We start from the raw sequence: 24,867 nt of genomic DNA, 5'->3' as shown, positions 1-24,867 counted from the left end.
GTTATGCCCCCTAAATGCCCTCACACAGTAGTTATGCCCCCTTTGTGCGTCCCCTGCAGTAGTGCTGTTCCTTAGTGTCCCCTTAACATCAGTGAAGCTCCTGTACTGTGAATAAAGTTAAAAAAAATAATACTGAGCACATCATGCTCTTCCCAGCAGCAGACAAATATCTGGTGTTCAGTGGTGAGACTTTCTTGTATGACTTCTTAAGGCTACATTCACGTGAAAAAATGGCCATAAAATTCTGACACACACAGTTTTTCATGGCCATTTTTCAACCATTTTTTGCATCCCTTTACTGGTCATCTGGACATTTTGCATTCATTTAATGATGATTTAGATGATTTTTATTAGCTTTTTTTAAAATTTCATTACCAACCCCTGCAGAATACATAACGTCCCCCACAGTGGCCCAAGTTAGTAATAATGTTCCCAAGGGTGGCCCCCATCAGTAATTAATAATGTTAATAATGTTCAGGGTTTTGTTTTTATGGGGGAAAAAAATTACTCCTCTCATCCACTTGCACACATAGAGAAAAGTCTCTCTTCATTTTGTGCTAACCTACACTCTCAGTGGGATGGTGTCACCATTCGCTCCTAAGCAATAATGCTGGGAGAGCATGGAGATGTCATCATGTTGGTAGCACAGGTCCTTTAGCACCAATAGAGACTTGTGTGTGTGAGCAGATAAGGCAATTTATTTATATTTTAACCCCTAAAAGGCCATTTTCCACTAGTGTGCCCATTTTTAATGGCCATTACATGGATGCACTCCTGTCTAAATGACCAATAAAAATAGTCCCATTGATTTACATGGGGTCTATCTGGCAGTGAGAATGGCCACAAATAGGACATGTCCTATTTTTCACAAACACTATTCACTGGCCTTTAAAAAAAATGGCCACGTGAATAGCGCCATTGACTTCAATTCATTCTAAAAACAGCTGTGTGCAATTTTTCACTGTTGTGTGAATTTAGCCTTATCCTGCAGCCTTTCCAGATTACACAAACTACATATAGCGCCAGGTCTTTCCAAATCTCAGTCCTGTCACAATCAAGTAAACAAACTGCATGGCCCACATCATAACATCTTCCTTTTTTTTGTGCATTTATATTAAAGGGGTTGGCTCATCTGAGACAATGGGGGCAATTTGCTAGGATATGCCCCGATTGTCTGGTAGGGACCCGCACCTATCTCCTAAACGGAGCTCCAAAAGTGGTGTAGGGTGCACTGTGCATGCTCAGCACTGGCTTGGCTATTTCAGTCAGGCCCATAGAAGTGAATAGGAGCGCAGGCCGGTAATGCGCGGTGCGCTCCCATTCACTTCTATGGGGAGAGCCCTTGGTAGTGGCCGGACCAGAGTCCTTCAGCCACCACTTTGGCCAACTCCATTCTCGATATAGGTTCGGGTCCCAGCGGTTGTACCCGCACCTATCAGACAACGGGGGCATATCCTAGTGATATACCCCCACTGTCTCAGATGAGACAACTCCTTTAAGTGCTTGCGACTCATATATACTGTACACACCATCCAAAGATTATGAAAGGTATATCACTTGAGAGAGACCAATTTCTTGAAATACATTTCAGGTGTAATTCTGAAGAATCAGTCAGAAGAGAAAACAGATAAATTCGACCAGAATCGACCCTGCTCCCATTGGCCTGATAATCTGTGTATGGCTCTCTGGCAGATCTACTCCTTGGAATCAGCTGGAGGTGTGTGACGATGCCACCTGCCACACTGAATGCCCTGCACTGGAGGCTGGACAAGACAGTACACATATCAAACTGGGCCAGTTCCAGCCACTGTTACAATCTCCCAGAAGTCCATGGAGTCAGGGGACAGGATATGTGCAGAAGAAAGGGCACAGTCCAGGTACGACTGAACCCGGTTGTTCAAGCAATGCTTATGCTTTTGCTGATATGCGTCAGGTTGGCACAGCACTTAAAAAAAACTTTGATCATATTAAGAAAAATGAGATTACACTTACCGGTAATCAGTTTTCTTTGAGCCTATTACAGCACCCATGGAGAGACTGCCTCCTCCTCCTCAGGACAGGAAACAGGAACCAGAAACCTCTTTAAAAGTAGGACCACACCCTCTACCTCCAGTCCTTTTCCAAGAACTAAGACACATGCTAATATGATATTTTTTTGGGGGAAGGGGATGGGAATTAGCCGGGTACTGTCATAGGCTCAAAGAAAACCGATTCCAGGTAAGTGTAATCTCATTTTTCCCCATCGCTCCGATGCGCTCCCTTGCCCTGCGCTAGATCGCGCAGGGCATGGGCTCTTTTATTTACAACAACACACTGCCAGGCGGAGGCTTCTGCCCTGCAATGTGTTCGGTGACGTCAACGGCTCTGATGGGCGGGCTTTAGCGCTTCCCTAGCCTTTTTTCTGGCTAGGGCAGTGCTAAAGCCCGCCCATCAGTACAGGTGACGTCACCGGGCTTCCTGGCAGCCCCATGGAGAGCCTGGTTTGTCACCGGAACTCCTAAAAATGCCTTTGCCCTGTGCGATTTAGCACAGGGTAAAGGAGAGCATCGGAGCATGAACTGATCCGATGCTCAAGTCAGGGGGGGCTGCCTGGGTGAAAATGGGGATATGTCCAGGTTCAGCTCTGAACCCGGACAACTCCTTTAAATAAATCTCAGAAGTGACCCTCTTACGACTCGCCAACACAGTAGTGATAACCTTATCAGAGAGACCCCTTCTTGTTAAAATTTCACTCTCAATAGCCAGGCAATCAGGTGAAGACTCTCTACTTCTGGGTAAAGTATTGGACCCTGAGCGTAAAGTCCCCGGAATACTGGAAGAACCCAAGGGGTGGCAATTCACATTTTGTGGATCTCAGAAGGACTGAGCTAACGCGTCCACAGCCCTCGGTGACAGATAAAAGACCCCCCCCCCCACTTTTCTGTTTGACCTGGTGGCAGAGAGGTCTATCTCCGAGACACCCCATAAGGCAGAAATCTTGTTGAAAACCCCCTGACGTAGGGACCATTCGCCTTGTCAGAGATGATGACGGCTGAGGAAATCTGCTTTTACGTTGTCTACCCCTTTTAGGTGTACAGCAGAAAGAGATGAGAGGATTCTCCACTAGATTGAAAATCTAGTGGCTAAGTGATGTAAGACTCGGAGCTCTGGTACCACCCTGCTTGTTGATATGGGCTACTGCTGTTATATTGTCTGAATAGATCCTGACAATTCTACCCTTGATGATCGGAAGACTCTGAGTCAATGCTAATTTTATAGCATTCAGTTCTGACATTTTGAGACTGGGCTGAAGAACCGAAGTCCCAGGTCCCCTGCAGTAGAAGAGACTCTACTGCAGCAGAAGAGGCTTCCCAACCAAAAGGGCTGGCGTCCGTGGTCAAAGAGAGGCCTGCATCTCTGTGCCAAGGAACAACCCTCTGTAAATTCTGTAGATTCATCCACCACTCCAGAGAAATCAATGTCTGGGTTGATAGATGAAACCTCACATCCAGAGAGAGAATACACCTGTCCCAAACCTCCAGAGTCTGAAGCTGTAGGGGCCTTGAGTGATACTGGGCCCATTCTACCCTCAGAATGGCTGCAGTCATAAGCCCCAGCGCCGACATGGCTTCCCTCAGGGAAACTACCTGCTGAAAATAAGAGCTCAGAATTTTTGAGGTGATTAACATAGCTTTGAGTAGGGGCAACAGACACCTCTGGGATTTTGAATCTAGGATCATCCCAAAAAAACTGTACTTTTGAATTGGACGCAAACTCGACTTTTCTATGCTTCTCTCCCATACTAGCTTGTCCAGAACCTCCCTCAACCAGGTAATCTGTTCTTCCAAGATGTGGCCTGATTGGGCGAGGAGAACAAAATCGTCTAGATAGGGAATGATCACTAAGTCCCTTTCTCTCACATGAGCCATCATTTCCGCAATGATCTTCGTGAAAACCCTTGGGGCCTGAGACAGTCCAGCCTGAAATTGACGATCCTGTTCTCTAGGTGAACTGCTACTCTCAAAAACTTTTGGTGGTGGGGATGGATAGGAACATGATAATATGCATCCCTGAGATCCACTGTGGCCATGTAACAAGTCTGGAAAGGGATAGTTTACTGCTGACCTGATGGATTCCATCCGAAATCTTTCGTACACCAGAAAACGTTTCAGACACTTTAAGTTTATTATTCTAAGAAAATAACCATTCGGCTTTTTTTTTTACAAGAAAAAGAGTCAAGTAAAATCCTCTTGTCTCCTCTTGCTTTGGAACCTCTACCAATACTTTTTTTGCTAACATGGAAAAAAAAAACATTGAAATGATGGCTGCCTGTTTTGGGGGTCTGAACTATTATCTGTAATCACGAATCTTTCTGTTGGAAGCTTCTGAAACTTAAATTTTAAGCCTTCCCTTATAACCGAATTTATCCATGGGCTGTTGGAGATTTTTTTGCAACTGACATGAAAAAGTGAGACAGACGACCGTCGTTGGGGCTGTTTCTTTGAGGCCTCTGGCCTAGAAAAAAGAAACCCTTTTGACTTTTTTGCTGCTCCCGCATGCTGTCTAGATCTCTCTATTCCCCTGAAACCCTCTATGTTAAACCTGGGGCAGAAGGAATTTTTAGAGGGCTGCTGACTGGTGGAAGGATAGCTCTTTTTCTTATCCAAGGCCTTTTCAAGTAGATCGTCAAGGACTGGGCCAAATAAGAATTCCCCCTGACACATACAAGAATCCCCCCTGACAAGGAATGGCACAAAGCTTAGCTTTGGAGCTACTGTAGAATCCTCGTTCCAGCTTTTTAACTAGATAGCTCTACGGGCAGAATTGGATAAAGAGGAAGCTCTGGCCGATAATCCAAGAGAGTCCACCGAAGCATCCTCCATAAAATCTAGGGCATTATAAAAAGTAGGAAACGAGGATAACAACTGCTCCCTAGGGGTACCCCCTTTTATGTGATCCTCCAACACCTTCATCCATGCTTTAAGGGATCTAGCTACCGAAGTAGCGGCAATTGCCGTTTTAAAGGCCCCTGCCGTGGCTTCCCAATTTTTCTTTAAATAAATGCCTGCCCTTCTATCCATTGGGTCTTTTAGAGAACCATATCCTCAAAGGGAAGCACAGCTTTATTAGCTATTTTGGCAACCGGGGCATCTAGCTTTGGGGCTCTATCCCAAAAGGCAGTCACTTCCTTATCAAAGGGGTATTTACGCTTAACGGAGGAAGGTATAAAAAACTTCCCATCAGGCTTTTTCATTCTTTAGCAATAACAGCCTGAATATTCTTATGCACATCACTTTCTTCTTTTAGGGCTCAGACCTTCAAACATAGAGTCCTGAACAGACTGTGGCGGCTTTTGGCCATCTAAATCCATAGTAGCTCTTACTACTTTTACTAGGGAATTAATGATCTCTGCATGAAAAAGCGGCTTCATTCAATAAAAGCCATTCTTGCTTTTCCTCCAATACAGAAAGTACATCACTGTCGCTAGAGGGGGGATTAGATGCAGCTGTAGAGGTACTAGGACGGCTCTTTAGCAGACCGCTAACCGACTCCTTAACCTCCTCTCGGATCATCTGCTTGATGCTGCCCATCAGGGATGGAGCTTCCTCCTCCATTAACTTGCTCACAAACGCTTTGCCCAAGCAGAGGGTAGCTTCTTTTTACATACAGCACAACCCTTGTCCTTAGATCTGGAGACCTTACTAGACTCCTTAGACACCTAAGCATAGAAGATGACCCCCATTAGTAAACTGCAACATGCATATAGGGGGATCACCCCTCTTACCCCACCGTGGTACCGGCGTATAATTGGTGGTTTCAGTGGCTTCTGCACGCTGAGACTGCTCCATATTCAGACACAAAATCTTTCCAATGGAGGAACTGCCTGCTTCTTCACCCAGCAAGGCAGTGAGCTGGCTGGACTTTTCTCTACCAGGCGTGCAAACTGGCTCCCCCCACTTCCGGCTTACCATGCATGCTTCCCTCTACTGTCGCCCTGGAAGTGCGTCACTGCTCAGGCCCCCTGGCTTCGGGCGAGAGGCTGACAGCCGGACATGTGGCACAGCCAGAGATGTCCACAGACGTCCAGGAAGGAAGAAAACCCTCCTGGGCCGAGAAGGAATGGAGCGGGTAGGTGAGATTAAGAGGCCCAGACTTATAAGCATCTAAAGGAGACTTACGCCACACGGGTAAAGCCCTCCAAATACTCTTTACATAGACGGGGCGCCCGCAGCTCTATGCAATCCTTTGTGGTTCCCAAATTCCCTCCTGTCCCCTTAGGACAGGAAACAGAACTGGAGGTAGAGGGGGTGGTCCCTCTTTTAAAGCAGTTCCTGTTTACTGTCCTGAGGAGAAGGCGGTCTCTCCATGGGTGCTGTCATAGGCGAAGAGGAAAACTAAATTGGCTGCTGCTGATGTGCCTTCTGAGACTTATTGTAGGGGTAGCACCACCAGAGAGGGAGGGAGGGAGGTTTCTGACTCAGCCAGGTTGGAGATGGGACTCCTGGACAGAAATGCAGGTGACAGGTATTAGTAAAACATTCTCCCCTTTTTGCTTTGATTGCAATGATCTAAAAGTATGGCTATCCAGTAGTCATCACTTTGCTTGATGCTAACCGCATGCTTGCCAGCATGTAGGCAACCAAGCATGCAGTTTGTCATGCTCACCAGCATGCCTGAGGACCCAGTTGTTTAAGACCCCACTGCAATGGTTGGTCATGGCCAATGTAATCGTCGCCATCATCATCAGCATATCTATCATACCTAGTGCCAACCTCCTTCTCTAGCTGTGCCTGAGAAAACGCCATGTCTCCTTGTCCCACAAACTTCTTCTTCTCCACTTCCTCCTTTATGGGACTTCGTCCGTCCAGGTTCCCATCAGCTACAGGGTCCCCAGCAAGCTGTGGGGGTTGTTGTTCTTCCGCTAGTCCTTGTTGCATCAGCGTGAGCATTAGTACAAATATAAATATCAGGGTGATGCCATGTTAATGCTTGTCCCTTCTCTAGTGGCCTCTTCAAAGGGGATGAGTATGCTACACATGGCCCTGATGAGCTGCCACTGCCTGCACTCAAAATCACATATGCTCTGCTGTGGTGGTCTCATGCATCATGTAACTCATTGATCTCTTTACGCTGTTCATAGCAACGCTTCAGCATATGTAAGGTGGAATTCAAATGGTACAAAGGCAGACCATTTTGTCACTTCAAGTTCAGAAGGGCCTTTTTAGCCACATAAGAATGGCTGGACAGTCCCCTGGACATGACCAACACCATCTGCAAGCCACGTTACTTTTCCACAAATTGATGCACCATAAATGTATGATGTGCGCCATGCAGGGAACATGTGTTATTTCCCCCAAATAAAGTGCAGCCACAATGTTCCTGCCATTGTCACCAACCACGTTGTCCAGTTGTAGATGGAGGAGAGAAATCCAGAAGGAAACTTGCTGCTTGATGCAGATTACCAACTGATCTATGAAGCTTCTCTCGCCCAAGCTCATCAGCTTTAACCCCTTCACGCCCGATGACGTACATGTATGTCATGGGGCATGTGTTTAAAGATGGCGCCCACTCCTGCCCGCTGCGGGCGCCATAGCCGGCTGCTTCTTACATACACCCGCTGCTAATGTCCTTAACCAGCAGTAATGCCGATCGTGGACATTTAACCCCTTAGATGCTGTGGTCAATCTTGACCACGGCATCTGAGTGCGCTGAAAACCAAAGCTTTCGCTTTCGGTTGTGCTCCGGCTCCCCGTGTGGCGATCAGAGGAGCCGGAGCGTGTATGCAGCAACCCCTGTCTTTATGAATGACAGGAGGCTGCTGCATAGGATTTCCTAGGGCTCCATAGGAAAGTAGTGAAATCATAATAGATTCCAATGCAAGTGCATTGGAGTCTATTATAATAGCAATTAGATGATTGATTGTTATAGTTCCCTATGGGAAATATAAAAAAGTTTTTAAAAAAAGTAAAAAATAAAAATAAAAAAAAAAAACATCAAAATTCTAATCAAATATTTTCCCAAAATAAAAATAAAAGAAATAAATTTTTTTTAATAAATCATGGATGTCGCAATGTGTGAAAACACCCATAGTATAAAAATATATTCCCCATATGGTAAACAGCAAAATGGAAAAAAAGCATGAAAACGGCCGATTTGCCGTTTTTGGTCGCTTCATTTTCTACAAAAAAAGAAAATAAATAATAATAAAAAGTGATCAAAAAGTAATACACACCCCAGAATGGTATCAATTAAAAGTTCATATCGCCCCGCAAAAAATGAGCGCCCAAACAGCTCCATACACATAATTACAAAAAATATGGCGACAAAAAAATAAAACAGATTTTTTCCCACTTTTACATTTTTTTATCACCATCAAAACGTAAGAAAAACTATACATATAAGGTATCGCCGGATTCGTACTGACCTGTAGAATAAAAGTAACTGCAGAGTGTCACAGCCAGGAAAATAAGAAGCTCACCTTCTCCCTGGCTGTGACACTTTTCTCTGTGATTGGATCGCGGCATAGCCAGGGAGAAGGAGACGCCCATTGAGAAACCCTGGTGTCTTCTCCTCCCTGTACCGATGCTCAGTATTAACAAAAAAAGCTGAAAAATTGCAGGGGGGCACAGCGGGGCGCAGGAGAGATATTTGAAAAAAAAAAAACAGGCAGGGTGGCGGCATCAGCGGGGGTACTCTGCAATGAAACGGTATTTATCTAAACAAAAAAAAAAAAACATGAAAGGTCCTCTTTAAGACAACATGGCAATGCTTCAGTTTGCACATATATAAGGGGGTAGAAAAAGTGCAAGCAACAATGTGCTCTGTTTTTGTTGGGGATAGGAGGATGTCCATTGAGGAAGACGTGGATAAGCACCTGGTGTAGGGGACCAGATAATCAGCAATTGGAAGCTGCAGCATGGTGGCCAAGACCATACAGTGGTTTAAGAAGACAGGTTCCACTCTCACACTCGGTCTCACACTCTCTCATTCTGTTCACTGCAAGCTCAACATGGCACCTCATGGCAAAGAATTCTCTGAGGATCTGAAAATAAGAATTGTTTCTCTACTTAAAGATGGCCTAGGCTATAAAAAGATTGCCAACACCCTGAAACTAAGCTGCAGCACGTTGGCCAAGACCATTAAGTGGTTTAAGAAGACAGGTTCTACTCAGAACAGGCCTCGTCCTGGTCGACCGAAGAAGTTGAGTGCACATGCTCAGCGTCATATCCAGAGGTTGTCTTTTCAAAATAGACGTATGTTGTCATGGAAAAGTGGAAGAGGATTCAAGTGGCAACCTGTGAAGCTCTAGTGAACTCCAGGCCCAAGAAAGTTAAGGCAGTGCAGGAAAATAATGGTGGCCACACTAAATATTGACACTTTGGGCACAATTTGGCCATTCTCACTTAGGGGTGTACTCACGTTTGTTGCCAGCGGTTTAGACATTAGTGGCGGTGTGTTGAGTTATTTTGAGGGCACTTCAAATTTACACCGTTATACAAGCTGTACACTGACTACTTTACATTGTATCAAAGTGTCAGATCTTCAGGGTTGTCCCAGGAAAAGATAGAATAAAATATTTACAAAAATGTGAGTGGTGGACTCACTTTTGTGAGATACTGTAGGTAGCAGCAACAGATCTTGATGATTTGCTTGCCCAAATGCATTCAGCATGGCAGAACATTCCTCAGACAATCATTAGTAACCTCATCGGTAGGATGCCAAGGCATGTAAGTGAATGTATTTATGCACGTGGCTCTCATACTCAATACTGAATAAAGCGAGATGTTCTGCATATTTTGTTTCCGTTTTTTATTATTTGCAAATCATTTAAAGGGTTTCTGCAAGATTTTCCTCAGCATAGGTCACTAATCAGCTGTCTGAGGAAGCCTCAGTGCTCACCGGAGCTCCAGTTAATACAAAGCCTCCTCACAGCTTACCAAGCACAGCGCCGTCTGTTGAATAGTAGCTGTGCTTGGCATTGCAGCTCAGATCCATTCACTCGAATGGAACTAATCTGTGCCTAGGCCATATGACCGATGAACGTCACATTGCATGGCCAGGAAGAGGCCTAAGAGTGCGCAGAGCACTTTGTCCTCTCCATACATCTGACCAACAAGGCTGCCGGGAGTTGAATCCACCGCCGATCTGATATTAATGATCTCTCCTGAGGATGGACTATATACATCATATACATACTGTATATCACCTATAACGCTGTCACATTTCCTTCCATATTTAATTAGAATTTTAGCTGAATCGGTGAATATAACACAGAAAAAACTGACAGAAGACAGAGCCTAAAAATATAACAAAAAATGTTATCATCCAGTAGAGGAGTTGAATCTGTGAGTCTTCTCTACTTTACTTGGTGGTTACTACTCACCTGGGCGGTTATCTGCAGGAATGTCCTCTGTACTCTGCTCATCGCCCCTCACATATGTCTCTATAGGATTAATATTTTTCCGATCTTCACCCGGATTCACAAGCTGTGAAAGAAATATTGTAGAAGTCATCAGACGGTTGGAGAAGTCGTGTAAAAGGTTTTATATGACCTGAAAATATGACCAAGAATGACCGGACAGCAGGAGTTATCTGACCCAAATATCTGCAGGTCTCCAGTATAAATCCAGTCTAATTGCTTTGTTATTCCAACCAGTTTGCAATGCAGGGAGAGTATTCCTTATATTCCATCCCTAACATTATATTGTGTATATAGTGTATAACATTACATTGTTTGTGCAGCAGTTGCCCTTGCTGGCTGCCCCAGGACTGTGAAGTCGGTAAGCAAAAGTTCTTTTGGTCCATGGCTTGTGTACCTCCTGCTCGAAATGAGCATAATTATCTTCTGTGCTACAGCCAATGACTGGATTCAGGGGTAACATGTCCACAAGAAACACATCACCACTAAAGCCAGTCATTGACTGCAGTAAAGCAGGTGACCATGCCTGTGCCAGCAAGGAAGCAAACAACATTTACTGGAAGATGGACACACAGGAGCTGGCACACATAACCAGAGCTAAGGGTAGCAGGTATGTAGTAGAGGCTGCGGGCACATGTAAAACGTTACTTATTCCTGAATAAACCCTTTAATACTGTCTTCCTGTTCTGTCTACGAGTTTTGGGATGACTGCAGGCATGAAGATACTGTACCTAGTATAAGGGACAGGGGGGAACACAGGAGAGATGAGAACTGATAATCTATCACTACTAGAACACCCTGATTATCACTGTATTTAGTATAAAGACAGGAGAGAACACAGTGGCGTAACTAGAGTTCTAAGGACTCCAGGGCAAACTTTGGATAGGGCCCCCATCCTCCCCATAATAAGTTTGAATGGGTTGTAGTACACTGCCGCTGATCACTACATAAACCTGCAGCATCTAAACCCTTATAGCTATAAAGAGCCTGTAAGGCTCCCGATAGTGTCCTAGTAGTTAAATGTCCCCCTTATAGTGGACCCAGCAATAATAATGCCCTGGTTGTTTTACCAGTATTAATAATGCCTCTAACAGTGCCTTCCGTAATAGTAATACACCCCATATTTCCCTCAGTCCACAATATCATCCTCTTTGTCCTCAATAATAATTTAGCACTTTTTCGTGAGCAAGGGAGAAGTATTATATGCTGTAGGCTGGGCTTCACTTTTCATCGAGGATGAGCTTTTGGAGGACAGTCAGCAGCTACATCCCAGCCAAGATCTGGAGGAGACATCGGCCGCTTCCTCCAGTAGGCGGCAAACAGTGATGATGAGAGTTGCGCGGGAGCTAGTGTTGCAAGCGGTCAGGCTGCTGACCCTGAGACTGTTGAGGGGAACATCAGTGACTTACAGTAGTGGATGATGATGTAGCCAATCGCACTTAGGAGCCAGGTGAAGAAGGGGCTTCTTCATCATCAGGAGAACAGGGTGGCAGCTTTTGTGTGAGGCAGCAGCTGAGCCAGTAAGGTGGTAGCGTGGCTGTGAGTCAGCAGGGTATGGCAGCAGTGCAAGGTCGAGAGCCAAACATGCCCGGGATAGACCACCAACTTTGCAGGAGCCTACCTGCCCGGAAAATAGCGGTACACAAGTCCATGGAGGCAGCAGTAGTAGACAGTTAGCATGGGGTGTTGGGTGGGGGGGAATGCTATACTTGGTGGTGTGGCAGTTTTTCTTCAAGCCACCGGAGAAGGTGAACATGGCCATTTGCCGAATTTGTGGGCAGAAGATGAAGCGTGGCAACACATGCGTCAACACATGCAGCGTCGCCATAAAGTGGCCTGGGAGAACCGTGGCTCTGGTGTAGTGGTACAGCCTGCAAGGCTCCACCACCTCAGCCAAATAAGCGGTCTTTCCTTGTCATCATCTACTGGTCCTGATGCTCCTGCTCCTCGTCCTCCTAGTCATGTATTTCATCAGCAATCAATCACCAAAGCAATTGCAAAGAGACAACCGTACGCGGGTACTGCAGTTCCTCCCTTTCCAAGTGGTGACTCTTCACCTTTCAGAGATCTGACAGCTTGTGTCGAGCCAAGGTGGAGAGTCTCAAGCCGTCATTTCTTTGCCAAAAAGGCATTACCAGTCCTGCACACGTATGTTGAACAAAAAGTAGGCCAGTCCTTGAGCCTGTCTGTGTCCGCTAAAAGTCACGGAAGCGCCGATGTGTGGAGCTGTAACTACAGTCAAGGAAAATATATGTCCCACTGGGTAAATGTGGTTCCTGCCCAGCCAAACCAACAACTTGGCCAGGTGACGCCACTGCCGCCTCCACGTTCTCAAGCCGTTGGTCCTGCGCCAATGTTCGCCTCTGCCTCCTCATCTTCCACTGTGTCCTCAGTCTCAACTGCAGGGACAATTCAGAGTGCTCCTACAGCATACCACATGTGCAGGGCACGGCGGTGTCACGCTGTTCTGCACCTAGTTTGCCTGGGTGAACAGAGTCACACAAGGGAGAAATTGCTCCGCGTCCTCCATCAAGAAATCAAATCCTGGCTTTCTCCTCGCCAACTCAAAATCGGAAACCATGGTCACCGACAACGGGAAGAACATGGTGTCGGTGCTGCGTCAAGGAGGGCTGAGCCATGAGCCCTGTATGGCGCATGTGTTCATTCTGGTTGTAAAGCGGTTCCTGAAGTCTTCCACCCATCTGAAAGACATCGTGTAAATGGCCAGGAAACTTTGCATGCACTTCAGCCACTTGTACACTGCAAAGCACACCCTTCTTGAGCTGCAAAGGCAGAATGGCGTTCCCCAACATCAGCTGATATGCGACGTTTCCAACCGTTGGACTGACTATATGAACAGAGAAAGGCCGTAAATGATTTCTTGACGATACAGGCGGACAGAAGTACTCCTTTGTGAAACTTCGATGTCAGCCAGTGGCAGCGCATGTATGAAACCTGACATTTGCTCAGGCACTTTGAGGAGCCCACTATATTTGTCAGTTGCTTGCACTACGTGATGAACAACGTCATTCCACTGCTTAAAGTCCTGGAAAAGATGCTGCTAAATCTGGCTGGCCAGGGGACAGTAGACTTGGCGCCTACATCTCACAGCCACATGATCACAGTGGGGGCTGAACTGGAGGAGGCGGGTCTGACCGCGGAGGGGCCCTCTGCACTAATGTTACACTGCCATATGGCTGCTGGGGGTGGGGGAGCAGAAGCAGTACCAGCTCCATCAGCAGCAACTTAAGTCTAGAGTCTCTGATTAGCAGTTTTCCTCACACTCCTAGTGAAGAAACTACTCACCAGCAGCTAGACATGGAGCAGAACCTGAACCAGCAGGTGGTGGCATACTTGGACTGCACCCTGCCACCCCACATTAAAGATCCCCTGGACTACTGGGAAGCCAAACTTGATTTGTGGCTGCAACTCGCCGAGTTTGCCAAGGACAAGCTTTCCTGCCCGGTCAGTAGTGTAGCATCGGAGCGGGTTTTTAGTGCGGTGCGGGCCATAGTTACCCCAAGGAGAACTCGCCTTTCCACCTAAAATGTGGAGAGACTTACCTTTGTGAAGATGAATCAGGCCATCTCTGTGGTCTCCTCATTACCTAATAACCTGATGAAGGGGACATTTTGACATTTTGAGCCCCAAAACACGTTGTTTTATGTACATATGGTATCTATGAAATAAAGAAGATTTGATCTCTAAAGACCTGCTTCACCAGTGATTTTGCGCCTGACCAGAACTTCCTCTCCTACAAGTATCCTTTGGGGGATTGGGCATCCGAACCCAATGAAACTCCTTCAGCGGCTGCATTCCTGAAACAAAGGGTCTATAATTTTACAAGTCTACAATAGTGTTGTGCCTATCTTTAGCACAACCCTAAAAGGTGAGCACCTTTGTCCTTCAATCAATTTAGATTTGTGTTGAACGTACTATCCTATTGTGCACCCCCCCATCCCTCCTTTTTTGTCTCTATTCGCCTCGTCGCCGAGTGAAATTTAGATTCGTCTGTGGTTTCAAGACCTTCTCCACTCTGTCAGGAGGGCTCTACTTGTATCACCGTAAAACAGAACAGGTTCTGTCGAAATGTGTGGAATCATTTGATGATGGTGTAAAAGGAGTGCGCTTTTTCACGCCATATCTGGCACTAACATTGAATTGAGTTCACACTTGAATTATTTGGTCAGTTTTGGCCCCGTAACTGACCAAATATGTGAAGAAAAAAAAGAGTGACGCCTGTCATTTGTGTGTCATACTGACTCACATTATTGTTTTACTACCACAGCGGACTCCCTATGCATGTTTCTGCAAGGCACAGTGTTCTACACCACTATACAGGCTCTCTGCAGCCATGAAATAGCTGTTTTTAATGCGATTCGTCATGAATAGATTCGGATCGAATTAAATCTTTTTGGAAAATTTGACGAACCAACCGAATCAAATTTTTTACAAAATTCGCTCATCTCTACTATCACGGTCCTGCTGTCTCTATTATGTTATGGTGTAAAGATCATGTCTTATCATCTAATACGATATTGGAGTGAGGTGTTGGCTCAAAGTGCACATGAAATTCTGGTGTCGGCTTTATCCACAAGTATTTAAGGGTGAATTTCTAGGTATCTAGATTACCCAACATCTCCCAGGTCTAGTAGTCTCTGCGTGGTCTGGCTGCAGGATACCAATTGGATTCTTCCAAAATAGCAGAGGAGTGCTCGATTTTGTGACTACTCGCTTTAGTGAGCAGTCATACATAGGTGTGGAGAGTGACCTCTTTCACTCCTGAGGTCTCCAGGTCTCCCCTTACTCCTTTCTCCCCTTACTCCTTTTTTACACCCCTAAGCGAGGCAAGGAGAGAGTAGGTACGTTCAGATCACATATACACACTCCAGTAAGAACCTAGGTGTGGAGAGAGACCTCTTCCACTGATGGGGTCTCCCTTGCTCTTTTCCTCCACCCCTAAGCGGATAACTTTTTGTGAGATTCTTACTGAATCTGATTAGTTTAGAATTGATTTGCTCTTCTTTAGTCTGAAGGTAATCATTTCAGGGGCTCATCGTTTAAATATGTTCTTTCCCAGTTGATTAAATAATGAATAGATGATATCTTCAGCAGCATGCTATGTTTAAGGGGAAATACAAAAGACAAGGAGTAGTAGCTGGTGGTGAGGGAGCTCTGAAGACCTCCAGAATCTACCTCCTGATGAAAGAGTGTGTGTGTGTGTGTGCGCTACTTTAGAAAACTGGTGAGTTAGAATTATATGTGCTGATGAAAATAATCATATACAGCATTTCCAATAATCAACTTCCAATATTATATTATACTCTATGAAACTAAGAAGGGTGACTAGATGTGCTAGAACGGAATCCGTGGTATTGCTACCCAAGACTACAAAACCCCTGAAGATAATGATGCATTTATCTCCTGATGATCATCTTCAAGCTGACAATCCGAGCGCAACTATGGTTGAACATTTGTATTATTGCATCGTCCCTGCCGAAGACCTCTCAGAAAACTGTTGTGCCACTCTTTTGCAACCACAAAAGATTTGCAGCAGTTCACAGAAGAGCCCATCTTAAAAGTCTGTACAGGCAAAAAATTATGAGAAGAACCAGACAACATGTAATGTCTATGGTCAGCTGTAATCTTGCGATCTCCACCTTTCGCATTATAGAAGGAAAAAACATATAATACTGGTGGATAAAAAAAAAGACTGAGTGCAAGATCTTCATAGCCTACTACAGATTATAGGGGTCATTTCATGTGACCGTATCTCCATCTACCTGATCATCCTGTGAGACATTGTGATGCTCTTCTGAACCATCCTGTGGAAGAGAAAAACGGGGACATCTCTCTGGTGTTCTTCTCTCTTCTTTAACTGTAGGAAACACACCCAGTGACTAAATTCATTCCTTACATACAGATAATGAGAGGACGCCTTTAGTCATGTCTATTACCTGGTGATATGAGAGGCCGGTGATTCTCCATTATGATATCCTTGTACAGATCTTTGTGTTCTTCTAAATACTCCCACTCCTCCATGGAGAAATAGACGGTGACATCCTGACACCTTATAGGAACCTGACAACACAATGATACAGTCATCACCCAGATCCCTTCATAGCATTACTGTATAATGTCCCAGCATTCCCAGCAGTGTCACCTCTCCAGTCAGCAGCTCAATAATCTTGTTGGTGAGTTCTAGGATCTTCTCTCTATTGACTTCCTCATGTATCAGGGGGTGAGGTGGAGGCCCCATGATTGGGCTCAGGGTTCTTCCCCATCCTTCAGACACAGGGGCCTGACAGCGCTCACTAGAGGTCTTCTTCACTACTGTGTAGTCCTAGTTATGGAGAGACACAGTAATACCTATCACTCCATACATCTCCAGAGTCCGTCACCTCTCCAGTCATGTCCATCTGTTAGTAACATAGATAAGATATGACATCATCAGAATCTCTCACCTCTCCAGTAAGCCAGAATAGGATCTCTAGGGTGAGATTTATTATACTCTCCGCCATCTTGTCCCTGTCCATCCTTGACGGGTCAATCAGAAGAACGATCTTATATAGAAGATATCCACTGTGCGGATCTTATATTGTAGGAACCTGAAATGAAAGATGATGAGACAATGTAAAATCATACAAAATCCCATGGAAATTAAAAAGTTACTGGAGATAATAAGAGGAGACATCGGAGGAGATAATAAAGTGTAGATGTTGTGTTCTCTCTTTTTATAGTGATCGAAACATGTGTGAGGTCAAGGCAGTTTCATGGTATGTCACACCTTCACATGACCCTACAGCCAATAGAAGACGTCATCAGTGATGCCAGTATGAAAAGCACGTGACCGCTATAGACCATCCTAGGCCTCAATGGTCAGGTGATATACATACCGCCATCGGAGCTCCGACCAATATTGTCGCTGCACTGATGTTAACAGACTGAAGGAGACCCCAGGAGCCTCAGTGCTGGAGCTGTGAAGGATTCTACGGGTCCTGTGCTATCAGGGTAATTGTAAAATGCTGCGGAATATGTTGGTGACACATTTTGATGTTTTTTTTTTACTTTTTACTTACTAACTATAAGCCCCATTAGCGGCTAGAACCTGGGATCTTTTCATCCCTTGTCTTATTCACCCTAATAGAGCTCTATTAGGGTGAATAGGACTTCACACTCTCCCTGCTGCCCTGTGCATAGTGCACACAGCAGCAGGGAGATTACCATGGCAGCCAGGGCTTTAGTAGCGTCCTGGCTGCCATGGTAACCGATCAGAGCCCCGCAATTAGGGTCCATTCACACCTCCATGTGTTTTGCGTTCCGCATTTTTCGGACCGCACATCGCCAACACTCTCATAGGAAATGCCTTTTCTTGTCCGCAATTGCGGACAAGAATAGGACATGTTCTATATTTTTGCGGATCCGCAAATGCAGACAGCACATTCCGGCCCCATTGAAAATGAATAGGTCTGCACTTGTTCCGCAAAATTGCGGAACGGATGCGGACCCATTTTGCGAACGTGTGACTGGACCCTTACACTGGTGGGGCTCCGATCAGAAGCTACCACTGCACCACCAATGAGGAGGAGGGGAGGGTCCCCTGTGGCCACTTCCAACAATGAATATAACAATGGGTGGGGGGAAGGGCGCCTGTGAAAAAAGGTACTGAATCACCTAAAGAGATTCAAGCCAGATAACGGTTTCCTGCAGGAAACCCACTGCGGCTCAGACACGGGTAACATAAAAGCTCCCTGGTTGGAGTCTTGTTACACTGCTTCACAAACCTCAAGCTCAAGAGGGGTACAATATTAGTGAAAAAAAAAAAAAGGCCTGCCGCACTCCACCTAACATATTACATCCGACCCTCAAGGTATATATTTAATAATAAAAATGCTGATATCAAAGGTCCCTTACGCTCTAGTTAATAAGTTAATATTTATGCCCCAAACCAATACCAGGAACTTTTTTTTTCTCACACCTACTAAATAAACTCCTACAACTAAATGCTTAAAACATTATTATCGTGGCAATTTCAATACCACCATCGCCCAGCAACTAGATCGATCCACCTCCACCAGTACTATACCACCCCTAGCAACTCGCAAAAGAGTACACATTACATTCGGCATCATTCTCCAGAATAGAATACTTCCTCACCTCAAGTTCTTTATTTGAAAAAATCCTTGACACATCGATACAAGCAATAAACATTTTTGACCATGCCCTCATCACCTTAAGCCTTCTTATTATAAATAATCTTCAAAGGAGAGAAACAAAACGAGCGGCACTCACCGATTTGTAGAAAGGTATACTTTAATCCAAAGCAGGAGGGGGGTGCATGGGGTGCAAACACAGCATCAAGCAACAGCCGTTTCGCGCGTGTATGCACTTCTTCTGGCTTTCCACCAGGAAAGCCAGAAGAAGCGCATACACGCGCGAAACGGCTGTTCCTTGATGCTGTGTTTGCACCCCATGCACCCCCCTCCTGCTTTGGATTAAAGTATACCTTTCTACAAATCGGTTAGTGCCGCTCGTTTTGTTTCTCTCCATTGAAGATTATTTTGCATACGTACTGCTGCTACAGGCTGAGCACCACCGCAAGGCATCACTCCTTGGTATTTATTTCCAAAAGCACATAGGTTTGGTGTAGTGCCACTGATTTACCTTTTCTACAGCTTCTTATTATAAATCCCACTCCTAAAACTCACTTATGGTGCTTTCCAACATATTTGTCTAACTTCGATGACTTCTGCACTTTTTTAAAGACCCATTGAGCAAATTACCTAGATGATAACATCACACATAGCCACAATACACCGCTTCTCTTGGCTGCCTCAAAAGCTGTGATGCGAGAATATATTATATCATTGCCCACAAACGGAAAAAAAAAACACAAAAACAATTTAACGAGTTACACGCCACATTATTAGATTCCAAAAAACAATACGCCACTAACCCAACCTCACGAAGCTACCAGACATATACCACAGCAAAAGAAATGCTGGACGCTTTTATCAAAACTCAGGTCGACTGGCATATTATACTGTCTCAAATCGTAAAGGAAACAAATCAGTATGCCTTTTGGCATGACTGGTCAAGCCAATTAGAGTAAACAAACCTATACTAATCCTACGAGACCCTCACACCAGTCAGCTACACGCAAACTCTGAAGACATATCATCTATTTTGTTCCACTACTATGAAGACCTATATTTACACCAACAGACATATCCAAAATACACTCCTTCCACCAATCTTTGACTCTAAATTCACTAAGGAAGAAGTCAGCCAAGTTATATCTCAAGCGCCAACTCTTAAAACACCAGGCCAGACGACCTACCATGAGAATACTACAAAATACTTGCCCCAGAGATGATACCCACTTTACCCAACCTAATTAGCACCATATATTACGAAGTTAAACCACCAGACTCGTTCACTGATTCTAGAACTATAATTATACCCAAACCGGACAAAAGACCCCACTCTCCCCAATCCTATCGCCCACTTTCTTTACTAAACCAAGACTACAAATTTATGACAAAGGTGTTGGCCAGTCGCCTTCAGACCATGCTTTCTCATATATTACACGAATCTCAGGCAGGTTTCACGAAGGGCAGACACCCCAAAAGTGTTGGACTAGGGTACCTAGGGCCCAACAGTAAAATTTATTTTGGGGGCCCACCATATGGATACATTCCATTATAATAAATAATCTAACAAGTCCGAGCCTGCACCCCACTAAGAATATCGAAACAGCCAGGGACGGATTGGCAATGCACCATACCGGGGAAACTCCCGGTGGGCCGATTGCCTTTTACTAGGCAGGGGGCCAGAAAATCGCTCAAAAAAATAAAAACAAAATATAGCTCTCAGAACATGGAGACATTAAAACATCATTTTTTTGCTTCAAAACTGCTATTATTGTGTTAAAGTGAAATAAATTTTAAAAAAGTAGACATATTAGGTATTGCTGCATCCTTAAGAACCTGCTCTATCAAAATATCACATAAATTGACCCCTCAGGTGAACACCGTAAAAAAATAAAAATAGAAACAGTGCCAAAAAAAGCATTTTTTGTCACCTAACATTACATAAAGTGCAACACCAAGCGATCAAAAAGGTGTATGCCCCCCAAAGTAATATCAATCAAACCATCACCTCATCCCGCAAAAAATTTGACCCTACCTAAGACAATCGGTCAAAAAATAAAAAAGCTATGGCTCTCAGACTATGGAGACACTAAAAAATGCTATTATTGTGTAAAACCTGAAATAAATAAGAAAAAGTATACATATTAGGGATTGCCACATCCGTAACGATCTGTGATATAAAAATGTCACATGACCTAACCCCTCTGGTGGAACACCTAAAGGGTTAACAAAGTTTGTAAAATCAGTTTTGAGTAACTTGAGGGGTGTAGTTTCTACAATGTGGTCATTCATGGGGGGTTTCCACATTAATTTTTTATAAATAAAAGTAAAACATATTGACTCAAATATACCATTAACATGAAGTACAATATGTCCCGAGAATACAATCTCTGAATGGCTTGGATAAGTAAAAGTGTTCCAAAATTATTACCACATAAAATGACACTTGTCAGATTTGCAAAATTAGGCCTGGTCAGGAAGGGGGTAAATGGCCTGGATGTGAAGTGGGTAATGACCACACTGGCGTGTGATGTGTGAGAGCCTCATCCGAACAAAATCACCTCTCCCTCCTGCCCACACCGTGCGCTGACAGAGCCGCTGCTGCCTGTACCAAATACTAGCTCGGAGCCTGGAGCTGTCATGTGATGTGTGCCATCCAATGACAGCCCTCCCCTCTCGACTCAGTTTCCTGCTCTCCAAACATGGAGACATTGCCCCTCCCACTGTTATCAGGTATGCTGACACTACCTCCTGCTACTTCATCAGTCAGTCCCCCACTTTCTTAGACGGGGTCACTTTTAGGGAGTTTCTACTCAGGGGTGCATCAGGGGGGTTGAAACAGGACACGGTGTAAATAAACTGGTCCATAAAAATCAGCCCTCCAAAAACCAAACGGCGAACCTTTCACTCTACGCCCCGCTGTGTGGCCGTACAGTAGTTTACAGCCACATATTGGGTGTTTCTGTAAACGGCAGAGTCAGGGCAATAAAGATACAGTCTTGTTTGGCTGTTAACCCTTGCTTTGTTAGTGGAAAAAAATGGGTTAAAATGGAAAATAAGGCAAAAAAATGAAATTCTTAAATTTCATCCCCATTTGCCAATAACTCTTGTGCAACACCTAAAGGGTTAACGATGTATGTAAAATCAGTTTTGAATACCTTGAGGGGTGTACTTTCTTAGATGGGGTCACTTTTAGGGAGTTTCTACTCCAGGGGTGCATCAGGGGTGTTGAAACAGGACACGGTGTAAATAAACCGGTCCATAAAAATCAGCCCTCCAAAAACCAAACGGCGCACCTTTCACTCTACGCCCCGCTGTGTGGCCGTACAGTAGCTTACGGCCACATATTGGGTGTTTCTGAAAACGGCAGAGTCAGGGCAATAAAGATACAGTCTTGTTTGGCTAATAACCCTTGCTTTGTTAGTGGAAAAAATGGGTTAAAATGGAAAATAAGGCAAAAAAATGAAATTTTCTAATTTCATCCCCATTTGCCAATAACTCTTGTGCAACACCTAAAGGGTTAACGATGTATGTAAAATCAGTTTTGAATACCTTGAGGGGTGTACTTTCTTAGATGGGGTCACTTTTAGGGAGTTTCTGCTCTAGGGGTGCATCAGGGGGCTTCAAATGGGACATGGTGTAAATAAACCAGTCCATAAAAATCAGCCTTCCAAAAACCAAACGGCGCACCTTTCACTCTACGCCCAGCTGTGTGGCCGTACAGTAGTTTACGACCACATATTGGGTGTTTCTGTAAACGGCAGAGTCAGGGCAATAAAGATACAGTCTTGTTTGGCTGTTAACCCTTGCTTTGTTAGTGGAAAAAATGGGTTAAAATGGAAAATTAGACAAAAAAAATGAAATTCTCAAATTTCATCCCCATTTGCCAATAACTCTTGTGCAACACCTAAAGGGTAAACAACGTATGTAAAATCAGTTTTGAATACCTTGAGGGGTGTAGTTTCTTAGATGGGGTCATTTTTGGGTGGTTTCTATTATGTAAGCCTTGCAAAGTGACTTCAGACCTGAACTGGTCCCTAAAAATTGGGTTTTTGGAAATTTCATAAAAATGTCAAGATTTGCTTCTAAGCTTCTAAGCCTTGTAACATCCCCAAAAAATAAAATATCATTCCCAAAATAATTCAAACATGAAGTAGACATATGGTAAATGTAAAGTCATCACAATTTTTGGGGGTATTACTATGTATTACAGAAGTAGAGAAACTGAAACTTTGAAATTTGCAAATTTTTCTAATTTTTTGGTAAATTAGGTATTATTTTGTGCAAAAAAAATATTTTTTTTTACTTCATTTTACCAGTGTCATGAAGTACAATATGTGACGAAAAAACAATCTCAGAACGGCCTGGATAAGTCAAAGCGTTTTAAAGTTATCAGCACTTAAAGTGACAGTGGTCAGATTTGCAAAAAATGGCCTGGTCCTTAAGGTGAAATAAGGCTGTGTCCCTAAGGGGTTAAGGGTGTGCACACTTATGCAACCATATTATTTTATTTTTATATTTTTTTTCTTCCCTCTACCAAAAAGATTTCAGTTTGTTTTTCAATTGAGTTGTACAGTTTATAGGTCACATGAAAGGTGGAAAAAGTTCTGAAATGATTTATCTTTGTCTCATGTGTGGATGTGTGTATATATATATATATATATATATATATATATATATATATCTCCCAGGATTACCTCTAGTAATAGATATGTACGGCAGTGTATATCTAGCTATCTATCTATCTAGTCCTGCAGTGTGTGTATGGACATATACAGTGCTGCCCATAATTATTCATACCCTTGGCAAATTTTGACTTAAAGTTACTTTTATTCAACCAGCAAGTAATTTTTTGACGGGAAATGACAAAAAGATAATAAGACGATGTACAAGAGGAATTATTGTGGAAAAAAAACATTTCTCAGTTTTCATTTACATTTGAGCAAAAAGTGTCCAGTCCAAAATTATTCATACCCTTCTCAAAAATCAATAGAAAAGCCTTTATTGGCTATTACAGTAATCAAACGCTTCCTATAATTGCAGACCAGCTTTTTGCATGTCTCCACAGGTATTTTTGCCCATTCATCTTTAGCAATGAGCTCCAAATCTTTCAGGTTGGAGGGTCTTCTTGCCATCACCCTGATCTTTAGCTCCCTCCACAGATTCTCAATTGGATTCAAGTCTGGACTCTGGCTAGGCCACTCCAAAACGTTAATTTTGTTGTCTGCTAACCATTTCTTCACCACTTTTGCTGTGTGTTTTGGGTCATTGTCCTACTGAAATGTCCACTGGTGCCCAAGGCCAAGTTTCTCTGCAGACTGCCTGATGTTGTTGAGAATCCTCATGTATTGCTCTTTTTTCATGGTGCCGTTTACTGTGATTAAGTTCCCTTGTCCATTGGCTGAAAAACACCCCCAAAGTATTAGGTTCCCACCACCATGTTTGACAGTGGGGATGGTGTTCTTTGGGTTGAAGGCTTCTCCTTTTTTACGCCAAATAAAGGAAACATCATTGTGACGAAACAAAAATTGAATTGTTTGATCTGACCATAACACAGAAGATCAGAAGTCTTCTTCTTTTCCCAGATGAGCTTTTGCAAAGGCCAACAAGCTTTTGTGTGCCTTATCTGGAGAAGTGGCATCCTCCTTGGTCTGCATTGTGCAGTGTCCATTGGATTGTCTGCCTTGAGACATTGCCACCAGCAGAGCCCAGATTCACCAGGATGGCCTTGGTGGTGATCCTTGGATTCTTTTTCACCTCTCTAACTATCCTCCTGGCCAGCACAGGTGTCACTTTTGGCTTCCGACCACGTCATTTTCCACAGTGCGGAACATCTTGTATTTTTTGCTCAAATGTAAATAAAAGCTGAGAAATGTTTTTTTCCCAGAATAATGACTCTTGTACATCGTCTTATTATCTTTTGGGAGACACCTATGTAATTTCCCGTCAAAAAATTACTTGCTGGTTGAATAAAAGTAACTTTAAAGTATAACTGTCGTATTTATTTTTTGGAGTATTAGATTGTTGTGATTAATATCTCCTTGGTGGCCATATTTCAACTTTTCACTGTGTATTCAATTACCCCTTAATTCCACATTTCTCGTTCCCTGTAGTGCCTACTTTTACCTGTGCTTAAAATAGGGTTGCTAGGCATGGTCAGTCTATCTGTTGAAGGACGGAGGACGCAGAAGCAGGCTGCGTGTAAGGTCACATTACTGACAGCCAGGGACTGTAAGTAAATGATTAAAGCCAGGTCCTCCCCAGCAACTGATAACAGTGCCTGGGCTGTGTGCACTTCTCCCTGTCCCTGCGCTT

At 44.0% G+C, this 24,867-nt stretch overlaps 3 protein-coding genes across 3 annotated transcripts in view; 1 reads left to right on the top strand and 2 right to left on the bottom strand.

Moving 5' to 3' along the window:
- Window positions 1–24,867, top strand: part of LOC121003516 (zinc finger protein 208-like) — a 2,651,670-nt gene that overhangs the window by 1,160,907 nt on the left and 1,465,896 nt on the right. The gene's annotated exons all lie outside the window — the stretch shown is intronic.
- Window positions 1–24,867, bottom strand: part of LOC121003540 (oocyte zinc finger protein XlCOF22-like) — a 933,287-nt gene that overhangs the window by 346,371 nt on the left and 562,049 nt on the right. The gene's annotated exons all lie outside the window — the stretch shown is intronic.
- Window positions 1–24,867, bottom strand: part of LOC121004244 (zinc finger protein 271-like) — a 124,563-nt gene that overhangs the window by 84,046 nt on the left and 15,650 nt on the right. Inside the window, exons 2-3 of the mRNA XM_040436401.1 lie at window positions 16,183–16,224; window positions 10,364–10,466 (exon numbers count right to left, since the gene is read on the bottom strand). Coding sequence (XP_040292335.1) covers window positions 10,364–10,466; window positions 16,183–16,224 — 145 coding nt within the window. The remainder of the gene's footprint in view (window positions 1–10,363; window positions 10,467–16,182; window positions 16,225–24,867) is intronic.

The sequence above is a fragment of the Bufo bufo genome, chromosome 6, assembly GCF_905171765.1.
Source record: "Bufo bufo chromosome 6, aBufBuf1.1, whole genome shotgun sequence".
Classification (NCBI taxonomy): Eukaryota; Metazoa; Chordata; class Amphibia; order Anura; family Bufonidae; genus Bufo; species Bufo bufo.
This window is presented reverse-complemented; position numbering and strand designations above follow the sequence as displayed.